The sequence below is a fragment of the Pleurodeles waltl genome, chromosome 8, assembly GCF_031143425.1.
Source record: "Pleurodeles waltl isolate 20211129_DDA chromosome 8, aPleWal1.hap1.20221129, whole genome shotgun sequence".
Classification (NCBI taxonomy): Eukaryota; Metazoa; Chordata; class Amphibia; order Caudata; family Salamandridae; genus Pleurodeles; species Pleurodeles waltl.
In genome coordinates this window covers 1007826964-1007844507 of record NC_090447.1, presented here as the reverse complement: position 1 = coordinate 1007844507, position 17544 = coordinate 1007826964, and the positions used below count along the sequence as shown (strand labels likewise).

Genomic DNA, 17544 nt, shown 5'->3' with positions numbered 1-17544 from the left:
GTACGGTGTGCCATTTTTATTATTATTATTTATACTTTTTTTTTTTTTACTCTTTTGCGTTAAGAAACTCTGGTGTAGATACGTTAAGTGTATATTTTCAGGGGTCTTTGAACACTGATTGCATTTTGTAACTTAACCTCCACCTTTTTTTGGGATGTGACCTTCAGATAGTCCTTTCTTATATGGTTATGTAATGCCATCCCTGTGTGTCACCTGCGGGTTGTCATATCAACAACTACATGCACTCATCATGAATATTTACACAAGTGAAAAAATTATGACTTAAGAAAACCAAGCATCTTTGTCAGTGAGTGATGAACAATTTATGCAGTCACTCAAAATTCTTTGGAGTGGAAGATCAAATCATCTTGACATGAACAGTCAAGAAGAAATAACCTTCAACTATAGTGACTGCCAGACCCCAACTCTAAATGATTATGGGAAATAAGACAAAGGTTTAAAGTTGCATGGCCAGAGACAATGGCACCAACTAGGATCCTGATTGGAACCAAGTTGGTCCGTGGACCCCGCCACCCCCCCTTCCACCTTCCTGCTCCACAAAGCCATTTCTCGCTCTACCACATTTCATTGAAGTCTCAAACAGATACATTAGATAATTCCCTGCTGGGATGCTCTAAACAAAAAGAAACTGCTGTGCCTACTACACCATAACAACTGCCCTTAGCTCCCCTAGAACCCTCCACCTACTCCCATACCTTAAGATACAGGACAGACCCCCCCCACCCACATATATAAATGAATGCAAGGTCTGCAATAAAAAATGTAGCACATGTGCATGCCCTAATCATCAACAGTTTCACATGCCAAGTTGCTTTTTTAGTACTGATCCAGTGATGTATTGGTCCCTGTTATCGGGGACATTCCTCCTGAAAGCGAGAACACCATAGCCAAGTACAGTTGCAAAGAACGACGGAGAAGTGCCTATTATTCTCTCATACTATATGCTCTGCTTAGATCTCCATTTTGAAGAGGGAAATCATTGTGGGATCAAGGAATTATTGATGACGTTGAAAATATGGGATTAACCCAGAGTAACAACCGCATTTTTCAAAAGGCCACAGGCTGGATAATCTGCTTTTCCTGATCCATCATTCTAGTCTTCCAACTAGGTCTTAATGAATTTATCATCAAAAGGAGCTTAACTGTAAGGCAAGTCAACTAACTGAAGGTTTGCAGATCCTCCTTTATAGATCTTAAACAAAATCCACGCATACAAGTTTGTTCTCCTTTCACCTGTTACAGGGACTAGAATGTTCAGACATACTGAATAGAAATTAACCAATGCTTTCAATCAAGTGACGCCTTTCAACTCATCCCCAGCCCCTAACTGAAGCATCAAAATAAAACACTCCCACATATTAAACAAATCCTACCTCCTAGCAGACCACCAACTGTAGCATTGATGCACATGGATGCAAAGAGAACAGCAGTGAAAGTGAAAAAATAAACTTGGTGTGAGTGAGCCTGCAGCCATCATGACCTTTCTCCAGCTCAGCTTAACCCCTTCAGTGCAGAGAACTGAATGTCCATGTGCTCCACACAATGTCTAGAGGGCAGATGTTGGGGATATCGGGCCATCTCACCCAGAGCATGGTAACCATCTGGTGCTCACATCAGAGGGCTTCCTTATACAGCCCTCTACAGAGGCTGGGAAGAGCTTTCTCTGCAGCGTGATTTGTTTTTTTTCCTGGTACTAGTGATCAGTGCACCATGCACCCTGTTGTAATGTAATGACTACAGAATGTGCAAGTATAAGGACCCTTTTTGGCTGCTTCTGCTTTCACTTTGTGATGCTCAGGGAACACAGCTCAGTCCCATGAGTTCTGATTGCAGTGGGAGAGATATTGGTGATATAAGGAGGCTCTTTCCTTTCCAAGGGTATCTTATCCTGGTGTATCCCTGCTCTTCGGTTGCCACAGGGGGGCGTCCCCCACGCCGGCTTCCATCCACTAGACCCCAGGGATGATTGTGACGGCAGAGTGTGACCTCAATTTGCCCACACATGGTTCAGAAGTCAGGGGTTAGTTTAATTTTCCGTTTGTATAAGGTGGGCAATGGTGGTTTGGATTGTAATTGAGTCTTACAACTTCATCCCATCGGCACCAACAGTCTTTTCTGGTGGCACATTTTGTGACATTATCCCTATTCAGGTCCACAGATGGGGTTATGGATACCACTGGAATTGTGTTATTGGGTGGGGTACTACCTGCATGAACTGTTTCCTCCCATCCCTTTCTAGGGCCATAAAACATTTTGTCCCCATCGGTGATCGGTGCTAGCCCACAAGCCCTCACTCCCAGGGCACAGTCAGTCTTTCTGCCTCTTGTGGGACAGGTTGTAGTCAGTGACTGGAGTGCCTAAACCTATCCTAACTGCTGTGAATTCCTTCTCAGTTTCCAAAATGGATGGCTACAGTATCTGGATTTGAGATCAGCCAGGTGAGCCCACTTCTCCCTGGGCAATTCTGAAAAATGCAGACTTGGGACAATTGAGGGTAGTTTGGCTTCCATAGAAATCTGCATATTGTCTTTCTGTGTATATCCTGAAATCAGCAGTATATGTAAAAAATAAAAATAAAAAATAAAACTAATTTACCATGAAGGCTGACTACAGTATTTGGGTCTGGTGTCGTTGACACCTCTAAAACCCTACCAACCTTAGGCATTTCTGAAAAAATAGAGACCCAGGGGATGTCAACGTAGTATGATATATGTATCCCAGCATAACTATAAAGTGTGCAGAGCTTTCAGGGTAAGAAAAAAGTATTTGGGTCCATAGAACTACACCCCTCTTCACTCCTCCGCATGTCTAGTTTTTAGAAATTGCTGGTCTTGGTAGGTTTCTCTTGTTGCTGGCAGACCCCATGCCCAAATACTGCAGATACTCCAGAAGAATAATTGTAATAGGAAAAGGTTTTTGAAATTTCACAGTGCATTGTGGGGCTTTTTACTGTCCTAAGTAGTAGGCCCACCTACACAAGAGGGTACTGTTTCTATTGAGAGAAGAGCAGGAATTATAAGTGGTAGCATTTTTGTTAAACTCAGAAGTTCCTCTCACAGAATTAAGAATTTCAGTGATTTCACATCAATTTTGACATATGCAGCACATTTAGGTTATGAAACTGCAGAGGATTCCAAGCTAGCCATTCCCGCAGACTCTCCAGGTCTTTAGTTTTCAGAAATGTCTTTGAATGGTAGGTTTCTTTGAGTGCAGGCTGACCTCACATCCAAGTCTGGCAGGCAAGCACAACCACATAAATGTATCTCCTCTAAACATTATTTCCCCTCTTCAATTGCTTTGGTTTTTTAGGTCTTGTCTGCTGTAGGGGCCTATGGGGTAGCTGAATTGTGTTGTTTCGGACATTAGTAGATCCAGTTTTTGTTGTTGTTTTTTGGTGTATGGGTCTTCCAAACTATTTCATTACATCTTGATGTGATCTGTGCTCTCTGCTGTAGTTTACTTTTCTTTCATTAGCTCATTTTGAACTCTGTGTGAACTAGTGGTGGCATGATACAGACTCAAAAAAAGTACTGAAAAAGACAAGAAGCTAGAGCTCACCCTGACAAGTGTATTGTTGGCCACAAGAGGGGAAAACAATACCTGTTATGGATGTACTAGAGTTCACAGATTCTGAAATCAATACATATTTCCAATGTTTTAAATTTCTTATCTAGTTCACATTTTTCAAATACAAGACTTACAAAGGTATTCTGTAGACCCCCACTGAATCATTATTGGAATCCAGGGGACATCCACTAAGTCATCATTAGGACCCTAGGGACCTCCTGCCTAAGCAACTTCTATGATTTGAAGCTCAAAACGATGCACAAAAATACAAAAAAAAGTATAGACATTCACAATAAAATATAGAAAGTTTTAACATGATGAATTTTGCCTTCTATTTGTATATATTTTAATAATGTTAATGTATTAACCGTAATATTTAATTTTGTAAAACAGTTGTGGACCCCCTGAGTGGGCCTTGCTGACCCCTAGGCTTCCATGGACCTCGGATTAAGAACCACTGTTCTAATGCATAAGGAAAACTGGGGTGGAGGTTTAAGCCACACCAATGCTGATCTGCAAAATTTAGATTGGCAAAATTGGTGTCGGACAAGCAAACCAGTTCTTCCATCTAGTTTAAGGCAAGCTATTGTATCAAAGGGGGTTGACATCATTGAAATTGGGATCCGGGCTTCTGGTGTCCTATATTATAAATACTCAAGTCTGCATCAACTTTGCATCCTGAAAAATTGGAAACACCTTCCACAAGAAGATGCTACTCCCTCAAATGGGAGATTTTTTTTCATCTGTTGCAATATAAAAGGTATTGGCACTCTTCATTTTCAAGGTGGGGACATTTTTCTTAATTTTCGTTTTGTGTCATTGGGCATTTGGTTCTGTTGCATGTGAAGGTACTTAAATAGTGTGACCCCAACAGGAACAGCAATAGAACACCTTTTTAGGAGTTCATTTATCAGTCATTGTTGGCAAAAATCCTTTGCAGAACTTTTTTTCACTATTTAATAAATTGAAGATTTTTCCATCTAGTGTATATATTTTTTGAATGAACCTGCCACACTGAGATATGTATCTATGAGTTAGTATTAAGCCATGAATATAGAGATACTATTTGTGTCTCTTTGTATTTGTCACTAATCGTGCCTTGTTGACAAATTGGAGAGAAATGGGGGCAAGCCTATGAGCAGTTCACAGCCCAGCTCTTCCCAAAATAACCGTACAATGGCACAGCTGCTAATTGATATAAAAAAAAATACCCTTCCCCTTTATAACTTCAAATACAGATGAGCCCTACTGCTTAAAACGTTGATCTGTGGTAATATATTTTCTGTAGAAACTTCACCTATAAAGTCTTGAGACTAATTTGTATGATCACTTTCCAAGGTTCTTGTAGTTCCAGCCTGTATCTTTAGTGGGACTAACAAGACATGCCTGACCGTTCGATAAACTCTGTGTTCATGACTACAACAATATGATTTATTTTCCATCTAGCATATCACTCTATGTAGATATCCCCTCATGTCCCACTTCCAATGTCCCTTCAGTCCATTCACTTCCTAAGTCCTGGATCCTGACCACAGATGGGTCTTTTAAGAATCTCTACCCTGTCTCTACCCTTTAACCCCATCCTCTTTGTAACTGTCTGCTGCCCAGACCTTATGTAATATAATCGTAGCTTTGGACAGAGTTTTTATATCTCTTCCTTCACAGGGAAAATAGAATCATGCTTTGCTTCCCATTGCTATTTTATCCGTTTGAACCAAGCCTATGCTTGAACCTAAATTTTACAATAACTCTGAACCTGAAGCTTCCCCTATCCCCAAATCTACTAGTATACATTCTTTATTCATATTTAAGTGAAATATATTTTTCAAATATTTGGTTCTCGTTTTGTTTTTCAATATGTTATCTGGGCTAGACACTGTTGCAGAGCCTTCTTATCAAGATAAGCAATCACTAAATGTTTTGTGTATTTTATTATGGTTAATTATATTTTAACAGTGAACGTGATGCATTTGACCATGAATTATCAGAACTTAGAAGGAGATTTGAAATATTGGAAGTTTCACACACAGCACAAACGAAAGATAAAAATGAGATATCAAAAGAGGTGAGTTTTCAAGTGTTCTGTTATTTTCTAGCATCTAGTTTGAGGCCTGTATCACAGTCATCTTTTGGAAAATGTCTTCTTTGAGCTAATGGATGAAAACTAACGTAACAGGGCTTACGTTCGCTCTCTATAAAATGCTCTGTGTTTTAATATTCTCAGCTCTACTTCACTGCTATCTTAGCACTTTCTTTCTTAGACTAACATAATAGAAATCTCCTTCGTGCAATGTCAGAGCTATGGTTTGTATTGCATATCTCTTTGCTATAGACTCCAGTTATGTTAAAAGAAGAAAGATTTCCACTGTTTTCATTGCATGTGCTCAACTGTTAGTGGTTTTTTTTTACATTTCTAATTGATTTCAGTTTTTAAGCAGTGTTATTGATTTTCTGTATTGGAGTTTAAGAAAGTCTAAAGACCACTAAAGATACTTAGACAAGGATTTTCATCTTCACAATTTACTGATTAGCGCCTGCTCAGCATTGCCTTTTAAGAATGATTCTCAAAATGTTTTAAATATGGGTTGTCCTCATGTGCTCACAAACTGTTTATTCCAGATTCAATTGTCTGACTTGGCTTTGTGTAAATCTGATATCCTGGAGCTCTCTTCAATTTGTCGGTTTGTCAACAAATGACTGTGAATGGGTGAAAAAGTTTGTTATTAGATATGCAATATGGTTATTGGACCATGTATAAATCTTCCTGAACGTTGGACCACTATTGAGTTTGAGATGTTGATGCTTGGGATCCTGACTTTTCAAGATTCATTTGAAGGAAAGTGTTTCCTACCTACTGCAAGACCTATGTTTGAAGATGCTCATAAATAAATTAGTTCTGTATCCCACTCAGTGCAATGAGCAATGAAAGCTGTTCTTCCTTCTACAGTTTTTGGCCCGACCCTTCTAGGGACCATCTAGACAATGAATGTGACTTACATGTACCTTGTTCAATAATATTTTTTTGAAATGCATTTGAAGTGTGATTAACACAACCAAGTATTTCTTTCCTGCTTGAGGACTCTGAACAAGTTTACTTGTGTAGATCATGGTAAATGGATGGCAGACAAGGTTACTTGGCCATATGGTGACTGCAGGGTCCCACTCTTTGAAAATCTTATTTCCCTACATGCAACTTCTCTGTTCAGGGTTTTTTGACATTCAAACTGGGACAGTGATGTGTTGATTAGTATCATTTAGGCCTATTGTTCCCCTCCTGCCCTAGGGTACATTGGTCTGTCCCAAGAGGTGGAAGGCTGCACCCTCAGTTGTTTGTTTATTCCTGTGCTCCTTACTAAATGTTCCCAATTTATAACACCAGAGCTGTCAAATAGATTTTTCCTTTTTTCTTTTTCCTTTTCTATTACATAAATACTATTTTTCTAACTGAAAATTTCTAGTATGTTAGCATCTTTCATAATGTTATGATGTTAACATTTTGTCACTTATAGGCCCCTACGCCGTGGATACATTTAACATGTAGAAAAGTTTTTCACATTTTTGGCAGCCGTTCATCGTCTAAAAATGACATGCAGAATCTACAGCGAATGTTGTAGATTTGAACCTGTGTTTTATTTTCAGAAGTATGTCTGAGCTACCTTGGCCTGCCTTCTATTAAATAAACTAAATAAATTACCACACACATTAGAAATTAGATTAGATTGGTACACAACAGGGATCATAAAGCTGAGCCTAGTGATTACCATTAGGGTGATTGGTTATCACCAGTTGTGACTTTCCCTACTGTGGGTTCCAAATCCTCTTCATCAAGGGTAAAGTAGTCCTCAGCATCATCTGTATCCCTAAACTTTTGGCAGTATTCCAGGAATCTGCTTGCCACACTTTTCACCTAGTTTGGTGTCCGTGGGAAAAGCAATCTGAATATAAGGTTGTCTTGAGAAATTCAGACCCATAACTAGACCAGCCAGTCCTGTTTCCTCCATTCATACCCTGGGAATGGGAAGCTTCCTCCAACTCACAAGGGAAATATTTATTTGGCAACATTTCTTGTCCGCAAATAGTGCAAGAGTGTATATCAGTCTATGCAAATATCACGTTATTGAATATCCTTGTGTTCAATGTCATATATAAAGAGGAAAGTAAATACATAATAAGAAGATGATACAAGCAAATGAAAAAAATCATGTATCATATGCTATGCAGAATAACAACGTGGTCATCAGTTTTGAAAGGTCTTAGGATCTACCATCAGTTCTTTCATTTTTTATTTTTCAATACGTGTCCAGCTTAAGTCTGATTTTTAAGGGTGCAGTTGTCACCATTGATAGTGGGATAGTGATTACAAAGGTAATTGTTCAAGTGTATCCTCAGCATAATACGTAGACTTGAGTTCACTATGCTGCATTAGAGGGAGTTCATGTATTACATGAATATATTATATTATTTGAAGATTGTTTGTCTTAAGTTGTCAAAAGGTTGTCTGACCATTTGGACTTTGTGCACCTGCCTTCGATCCAGGAAAGGTGTTTCAATATATACAATTTTGATCTTCTGAAAAGCCTGATCAATACTTCTGCTGTAGTAACTTAAAGGGCATACTAAGAGTATTTGATTCTTGATTGCACGGAATGGGTGATTTAGGAACTTGCTTGACCACGCCAGCTACCTTTGATTTCCAGTTTCAGTATTTCTTTTCGGAAAGTGCTTACCACAAAAATAATTTCCCACCCAGCAATATTTCTGTAGGAGAGAGCATTTTTTTTTTTTTTTTCTTATGTAGGAAGGTCTTACAAAGAGCTTCTGCTAACGTTTCTGAAAGATCTACTCCATTCGTTTTAAACGGGAGCCCTTTTCACATTCTTCCTCTTACAATGAGATTTTCATTCCAACTTATTACACTGAACGTAGTAGTGGTTTTAGTTTCTGGGTGACATGAGAGGCGTGGCTTTTGGACTACAAGCCAAATAATTTTCATTTTTCCTATTACAAAGAAAAACAAAACATGTCGAGAATTCTGTACCTTAAAGTTTTCAGTAACTTGCCGAAGAAAGATATTGAAAACATAGAGTGTAGCTCTGCCTATCTCTGCTTTAAAAGGAAAAATAGTTGTGAGATCTTAGCCTGAAAGTTGCATGCTTTATTCTTCCTTTAAAACCCAATTTTAGAAAGCTACTGTGCTTTCTATTGGGAAAATATTACTAACATTCTCAATACTTGCATTTCCTTTAGTAACTGTTTTCCCCCTTTCCTAATTTATTTTCAATTGCTTGTCAATGAAATGCGCCCGGATAGTGGTCTAAGTCTGCTCTGGAATTGGAATTAGTTGCATTTCATTTTTGTTGAAAAAAGTAACTTTTTAATCCATTTTGGAAGTTCTTGATAATATTCCTCATGCAGATTTCCTTCTACAACATCAGTCATTTGCCACACATGATGTATTGTTTAATGGTTTCAAGTAGCACATCAAGTTGGACAAATAATGAGGGCATTAAAATTGTTTTTAAAGACAGAGGTGCCCTAGAAATTAAACCTGTTCCCTAGAAGCACTGTGCTAACTTCAGTCTTCCTTTGATGGTGAGATCCATACTTCATATATATTTAAAAATAAACAAACATTTTTTACTGTTTTGTATAAACACAGATTATAACCATACAACAACACATCCTTCAGAACTTCCCCAGTCTGTCTCAATCCCACCGTCCCCTTGCAGCAAAACCAATCAGTCAAGCATTGTAGCAGTGTCCTATGCAGGCCCTCAGTCAGGAAGCCCAGATTCCAGGCTCTCCTGACCTAGAGATTGTGTTTGTGATCTCTACCACCTCGTATTAACTGAACAGCCCTAAACATCTTTCTCATCCCCACTTACGAAGTCCCCAGGCACACCTTTGTCCCCTCTAGTTACAGTTCCTGTTCCCCCACCACCCCATATCGTATCAGACTTGTGTGGGCAACCCTTGTCCTTGTAGACATCCCTCTCCAACAGCATGCAACTATCATTACCCATCTCCCAGTCTTGCACCCTGGGAGCTGTCTCAATCCCCCATTTGTGTGCGATATCACTAATAGCCATCATTCAGCCTATGCTAACCAGGAGTTTTTCATAGCGTGTCAGAATACCAAGCAGAGCGAGTTGGGGTTTTAACTCTGTGCGAGTCTAAATTGCCTCCTCTAGCAAGCTTGCAACTAACTCCCAAAAGTTTCTCAGTTGCAGACAGTACCACAAAGTATGCATAAGTGAGCCTTCCATCCCACTATGTCTGAGACATCCCGCATGTCCCACCTTCCCCATTTTGAACAACCCAGTCTTGTACGTCCTATGTAGGACCTTAAGTTGTGACTTGCCTTAATTGCTGCTTCCACAGGGAAGCCCAGTGCTGACTGCCAGTCTACGTTGTCTAGCGCACATAAGACCTGTTCCCAGCGATCCCTCAGTTGTTCCAGCTCCCCTTGTATTCCTTAGCAGAATCCCATATGTTACTAAGATGGCCCTGAGGTGTCTATCTAATAACCTCCTTTCCAACAGAGAGCCCTCTAATGTCTCCTGCGCCCTAAGAATACTGCCCTGGAGTGTGTGTCTCAGTTACCAATACATAAGCCACTGCGTCCTGGACATCTGATACACCCTTTGCAGGAGCTTTAATGGAGCAATCTATTTTACATCCCACACATCAGCCAGCATCAAAAGGCCGATGTCATCCCACCTTTGGAAGTCTTTGTTTCCTAACAGGCCCCAGCCTAATCCCTTCCCACAGTGGGGTGTTTGGGGTCAACCGTTTACTTCACTTTGTTTCTCTATTCAGTCTGCGCCACACTGACACCACTGTCAACGTTGCTGGACAGTCGGTGGGAGCTACGTTCTAACCATACAACTGATGCAAGTAATTTTTATCGCCCATTTCCCTTCTATCCCTTCGGAAAGCCAGGTTGTCCCCATGTGCATATTCCCAGTAATTCACCGCTCTAACCAGGAAGACCTCACAATACTTCCTGACGTTTGGCAGCACTATACCTCCCTCAAACTTTGATTGCTGCAGCACAGACATAGCAGTATGGGGCGACCCTCATGCCTACAGAAGCATTCTAAGCAGGGCCTACAGCTTGGTATAGAAGGCATCCGTAATAAAGTGGGGGCTGTTCTGAAACACATAGGGGAACCTAAAGGAATGCAATAATTTTAAACATTGTTGCCTAACCTAGGATGAAGAGCGGTAGTGTGCTACATTGTCTAACAACATTCCCCAGTGCCTTTACCAGTGGCCCCAGTTTTGCAGTAATGAGTCTCAGCTCCCCTGGTCACCCAAATACCCAGATTCTTGAATTTATAGGGCTCGACCCTAAGGGACCGCTGGCCGTCTTGTGCCCAACCAGCCATTAGAGAACAGCAGAGACTTACTCCAGTTGATCATAAAGCTGGAGTATCTCCCATAAATACGCAAGATATCCTGCAATATGGCAAGCAACGGGTCATGGTTTTTGAGATACAAAAGTATATAATCTACGCAAAGTGATATTCACTCCCCCTAGTTCGCTCCCCCGGTCCATCCCCAAATTTGCACATCTATGCGCACCCATTCAGCCAGCACCTCCATCCCCAGCGTGAAAAGCATCGGCTAGTGGAGGCAGTCCTGGCTCCTCCCTCACTCAATTGGAATTTCCCAGAAGAGGCAGCTATTGAGCTTCACTCTAGCTCGCGGCTCTCTATAGAGAAGTCTTACCCAGTGGATGTATCTGGGCCCAAACCCCATCAATGCAGGTGATGCTGGACGTGTGTGAGGCCAGGTAGCGCACGGAGGAGACCGTTGGTGAGTGGAAGTAACAATCACATATAAAGGTGTAACATTTAAGCGAAATGAACGTAGATAACGGGTCTCTGATGCGGAGCCTGTCAAAACTTCTCAACAAAAACAAGCAACTGGCCTGAAACCGGGTAGCGCAGTCCACAAGCTCTTCGCGCTCAATGAAAAAGAATCCCTCGAGGTCCTGAAAAACTGGAAGTGGGTTCTTGACTGTGGCCAGCTCGTCGCCATAATTTGTGGTGATAAAAATGTGAATGAACACCGATGATCAGTTCAATGAAGTTGGATCTTTATTAGCCACAGTCATTAACCGGTCTGACTGCTCTCTACCACTGTCCCCGCTAGAATGTCCCCCCTCCCCGAGGATCTCTCATTCCACCTTCCATGTATAGCGTGGATTGTAGAATGTATGAGATCACCACACAATCTTTTCATTAAAAGCCCTGGATCACATCCCTCATATGTAATTTGAAGAGATCGGCAGACATGTCTGGTTCCTTCACCGAAGATTGCCCTTTTCAAGGTCACTGTTGTCTTAATCAAAGGATAGTTTGTTTCCTTGCCAGAGTTTCTATCTGTTGATATTACTTTTGAAAGACTGGCATTGAACATTTTATACCTGATTATATATATTTGAGGTAATAAAAGAGGATCGGATGTCCACAACTAGGCCAATCAATTATTTTAAGTAATATTAATGTGCAATTTTCCATTAAGCAGCCTATTTAATTCCATTCTGTTATTGAATTTGACAATATCAAGTGTATATGTTTGAGCTGTAGTTTTCTTCAGTATAACTACAGCTGTATATGATTGGTTTTGATTCTGTAGGAGCACTGGTTTTATGAAAGGTTTGATTATACCCGCATCCTTTCATGGACCCTTCTTTCTGTATCCAACAAAGACCTCTGTAATTACCAATATGGGGAACCAACCAGGAGAGTCAAAACCTTAAGTTGCAAGATGAAACAGTCACCCTCTATTACTTTCAAATGTGGATCAACTCACCCCCTAATACATGTAATTAGCCAATACATAGCCACAAACCTTTAACCAATCTAATGATTTATTTTATTTAATCAAAAAGTATTGTTTTTATGCCGTATATTTCACAACTTTTTTGGAACAGAATTTATATAAACTTAATCTAGATGTTCTCACTGCCCAACCCCCTCTTTTTTAAATGATAACCAACCCTCTCCGATAATTCTACTTTAAAATGTTAGTGCACTAACATATGGGCTGCTTGATGGAAAAGTTTTTTACCACCACACAGAAGAGTATCAACTGCAAATGTATGCATTATTGCATTATTCCCTAAAAGTATTATATTGCATATCATGGACAATATACTGCGAACTAGATATGCAATTACAAATTGATATGATGAAATTATTAAATATTGAGATGATGAACAATGCTTTATAGAACATTATACACTAGAATAGTAGCTACAATTTTGTTTAAAAAAAAGTTGTGTTACTGTAAAGCATGACAACAGTACGTCTGATATAAAATGTAATCACTGAGATTGGTTATACGTTTGTGGCTCTGTGTTGGCTAATTACATGTATTAGGTAGTGAGTTGTTCCACATTTGAAAGTAATGGCGTTATGGTTTATTCTTACGACTTAAAATGTGGATTCCGGGGCGTCAAGATGGCGGTCGCACTCTGAGAGTGCTCTGGACCCCTCCGTCATCCGCCCATAGTTAGCGCGGTCCAAGGGAGCTGAAAGACGCCGTTTCGGACACCCCTGTGACCCTGGGTCTCGCGGGGGTCGCGCACGGCAAAAAACCCCGGAGATCCTGCATTTTATGCCCGCGCGGAGATCGGGCCGATCCCGGGAAGGGAAAACAAGATGGCGACTGCGACGCGCCCGGCTGGGCCGAGGCCAGGCCGATAGCTGAGCTGATGGCGTGCGCGGCAGGCTGAAAGAACGGAGAGAGTCCCTGGGGGGGCCTGGACCGGGCCCCGGCGGCGGATCCCTGTGGCCGGGCGGCCGAGGAAGAAGGCACCAGGTGAGCGGCCCCGCCCTGTGCACTGACTTGCGGCTGCAGGCCGGGAGGCCTGGACCCCCCATCCATCCATCCATCCATCCATCCATCCATCCTGCCTGGCCCGCGAGACGGAAGTGAAGCGGCCGGGCGAGGACGGGAAGACCGCCGCCGCTGCTTGTTCCCCCCGTGGCCCCCTCCTGGTACGTAATAGGGGCTGGGGCCACGCAGGGGGTCGGGACTCGACTGGAGGTCGGGCGGGTCCGCCCGGGAGGACGAAGACACTATCCGGGGCCCAGGAGTGGAGGAGAAGGAAGGAAAGGGGGTCGACGAGTCGTGAACCCCCCCCCTCCCCTGTCATTGCTACGGTGAAGGGGACAGGCAGTGGCCCACCTCCGGATCCCATTCAGATCTCCGTCCAGAGGGGGTTTGCCAAGGCCCACACCTAGAGCTGGTAGCAGACCAGGATCCGAGAAGTGGAGACACACACCCCAAAACAGTCTGAACTTTAAGGCCTCGAACTATAGACAATTGATCCTTGTCGAGACAGATCTGAGAAGTAGAGGCCAGCGTGTGGCGAAACGGGGCCCTTTACGGAAACACCAGATCCTGGGTGTGGTGAGACTTGAGCCCGGATCTATAGTGAGTCCCTTTCGCCTAGGCAGAGGGTGAGAAGAGGGGAGCTACCGGATGGGAGCCAACGACCAGGTCTTTCAACGGTACCGGCAAAAGATGCTTCCACAGAGCCCAAGAGAGAGTAAATTAGTCCAGACGACGCCCCTGAGACAGTGACACCCCACCGTCCCTGCGCGGAGCGGCACAGCGATACCTTCCCTGGTCCAAGACACCGGAAAACAAATTGAAAACCTGGGCTTGAAAACATAAATACGGAGAGTGTGACACACCCGGCCCCCGCCCCGGGCACCACGATGGGAAAGGACAAGTCGAACAAACAGCCTCCACCCTCCCAACAAAAAATCGATCAGTTCACGACGACGACGGGCCAGCGGGGAGGGGGAGACACAGCCAGCGGGGGTCCGACCCTGAACGGAGTGAGCGCCATTCTCCAAGCTATTCAATCATCGCAGGTAGCCGTAGAAACCAAGATCGGAGAAGTACGAGTGGATATGGGCCTCATCAGACAAGACCTTAGAAATGCAGTAAACCGAATCACTGAGGTGGAATCCCGAGTTTCTCAGAATGATACTGATTTGTCTGACCTCAAAATCAAAGTGGCCCAACTGCAGACCCGAACCAACGAGCTTCACCGCCGTGCAGAGGATGCTGAAAACCGGGCAAGACGCAACAACTTACGCTTTATCGGCTTCCCCGAGGGTATAGAAGATGACAAGGCCTCCGAGTTCCTAGAGAGATGGATCAAAACGTGGATGCCGGACCAATCCATCTCGCCCCTGTTCGCAGTTGAACGAGCCCACAGGGCACTCGCACCTCGCCCCCCTCCGGGCGGCCCGAAGCGCCCAATGATCGCACGATTTCTTAATTTTAAAGACAGAGACAACATCCTTAAAGAAGCGAGGAGGTTGGAAGATCTTCAATGGGAAAATCACAAAATCCTAATTTTTCCGGACTACACCAGAGAGGTCCAAACCCGCCGCAGGTCGTATGAGCAGGTTAAGCAAAAACTCAGGGCAATGCAACTTTCGTACATGCTCCTCTTCCCTGCTCGCCTCAAAGTTCTCATGGCTGGGAAAGCATACTTCTTCGAATCACCTGAGGAGGCGTGGGACTGGCTGACGGAGGAGGGCATCGGGGCCCAGAGGGGTCCCCCGGGGGCTGCCGGGAAAACCCCTTGTATCGTACCCCCCTCTTCAGAGGGGCCCCGGAGGAGCAGGCGACGCACCAGATCTCGGAGAGGTAGGCGGAAAGACCTGAACACTCCTGCGGACGGTGAGACGGCCCAAGACTCAGGCTCACAGACTGAGATCACAACAGACGCTCTTCCGGGGCCTCAGACACCGGCCCTAGTGACAGAAGACGGTCGCCTAAGTCAATCTCCGGTGCTCGGCTGACAAGCCGTGTGCGGCCCCCTCGTTGGACGCGGGAAGAGACTGGCCGCGCCTGATGTGCTCGGGCACGCCCCGGTGGGACTGCCGTTGACGACACCGGAGACTTTCTAAAGTATGGTGTTGAATGCTCGTTTTGCGACCGCTAATTGCAATTGATCCGAAAGAAAGGAGGGATCCACCACTCCACCCCAACGACAGCAATGCTGGCTGTCTGGTTTTGGTTGAGTTTTTGGGCGACAGATGCTTCCGGGGTGGGAGTATGGGGAGGGGGGGAGATCGGGGGGGGGGGGAGTTTGAGTTGGGTTTAAAGGGCTACGAGTTAGTCAGCCTGGTTTGTAACTTTAAGATTTCGCCAAATTGTTTGAAATGGTCGTCCCTGGGTTTACACCCGCACACTAAATCTGGCGTAACACCTACACACCTCACGCTTGGCCCTCGATGACCCAAGTCCTTTCCTGGAATGTAAATGGCCTATTAGACAAGATCAAGAGATCAGCAGTATTCCACACTCTCCGTAGATATTCCCCCTCCGTGGTCCTCCTCCAGGAGACCCACCTCCTAGGATCCAGATGCCCTATGCTCGCGCGAGGAGGATATGATAGAGTATACCACGCAGGGTTCTCCAGAGGCTCTAGAGGGGTGGCTATCCTACTACACCTATCTTTACCCATGGTGATCACAGCCACGCAGTCCGACCCACAGGGTAGATTCGTAGTAGTCACAGGGACTCTTCAGGGGCACCCGTTAAACCTTGTATGTGCCTACGCTCCTCCAGCGGGGCTTGACACCTTCCTACTTTCGCTCCACCGAGTGACCTCAGGACTTCCCCAAGGGACCACCCTACTGGGAGGCGACTTCAATGCGGTCCTTGACCCAACTCTGGACATATCTGGGGAAATCACCACCAATAGATCTCAGAGGGCTTCAGCCCTAAGCAATTGGGCGGAAAGCCTTGGCCTGTGCAAGGTGTGGCGCACCTGGCACCCCAGAGAGCGCCAGTACACGCACACGCCCGCGGCCCACCAGACGCAATCCAGAATAGACCTTGTGTTTATGCCCGCTCTGGACTTCTTAAACATCACCGGGGCAGAGATTCTCCCCCGAGGGGTCTCGGACCATGCGCCAATACGTATCCGACTAGGCGGAGTAGACCCCACCAAGCGGCCTATGTGGCGCCTGAACGCTTGGCACCTGCAGGATAAAGATTACACGCAGGAGCTCAGGAATCACCTCAGTCAATATTTTGAACTTAACGTAGGTTCGGTTCAATCCCCGGGAATAATATGGGCCGCTTGTAAGGCTACTCTTAGAGGGCACGCAAAACACATTCTTCGGTCCCGTGAGCGAGACCAGAACTCCCAGATCTCTGTAATGGAAACCGAGGCCCTAAGACTGGAGCGCCAGCATGTAAACTCGGCTTCGGCCTCTACCATGAGTCGACTGACTAGGGTGAGAGAGGATATCAAACATATGATGCTGGAGTCGGCCAAACACATGTGGAGAGCCTCAGCAGCCCGAATATATGGATGGGGGTATAAAAACGGGAAACTGCTGCACTGGCTAGCCACCCGCCCCATGGCCAACAGAATTATACCCGAGATCCTAGAGGACTCGGGCTCCCTTGTTAAAACATCTGCAGAAATTGCACATAGTTTCGCCTCCTACTATACGCGTTTATATGCCAAGCACCCACGCCCCCCCATTGAGAGAGAGACCCCACTACTAAACGATATTACCCTTCCGAGGGTGTCCCCAGAGGCGAGAAATAGATTGGAGGAGGCCATTACCCTTGCAGAGATTAGCAGTGCAATATCCAGCCTGGCAACGGGCAAAACCCCAGGCCCGGACGGCTTCCCAGCAGAACTATATAGTAAATGCAGTGACATCCTGGGTCCCCACCTACTTAACATGTACCACGAAGCTGAAAACCAAGGCCGCTTCCCCACTGAGATTGACCAAGCGACAATTGTGGTGATCCCCAAAACCCAGCCCCCTTCACGACACTGCTCAGCGTACCGGCCCATCTCTCTCCTAAATGTCGAAATTAAGGTACTCTCCTCGATCCTTGCCTCCAGACTAAAGGAGGTAATGCACACTCTGGTTCACCCTGACCAATGTG

General features: G+C 44.4%; 1 protein-coding gene across 2 annotated transcripts in view; it reads left to right on the top strand.

The window, feature by feature from the left end:
* PIBF1 (progesterone immunomodulatory binding factor 1) overlaps positions 1 to 17544 on the top strand; it is an 843837-nt gene that overhangs the window by 182725 nt on the left and 643568 nt on the right. For both annotated transcript variants that reach the window (XM_069205285.1, XM_069205286.1), the window contains exon 7: positions 5545 to 5653. In XM_069205285.1, coding sequence (XP_069061386.1) covers positions 5545 to 5653 — 109 coding nt within the window. The remainder of the gene's footprint in view (positions 1 to 5544; positions 5654 to 17544) is intronic.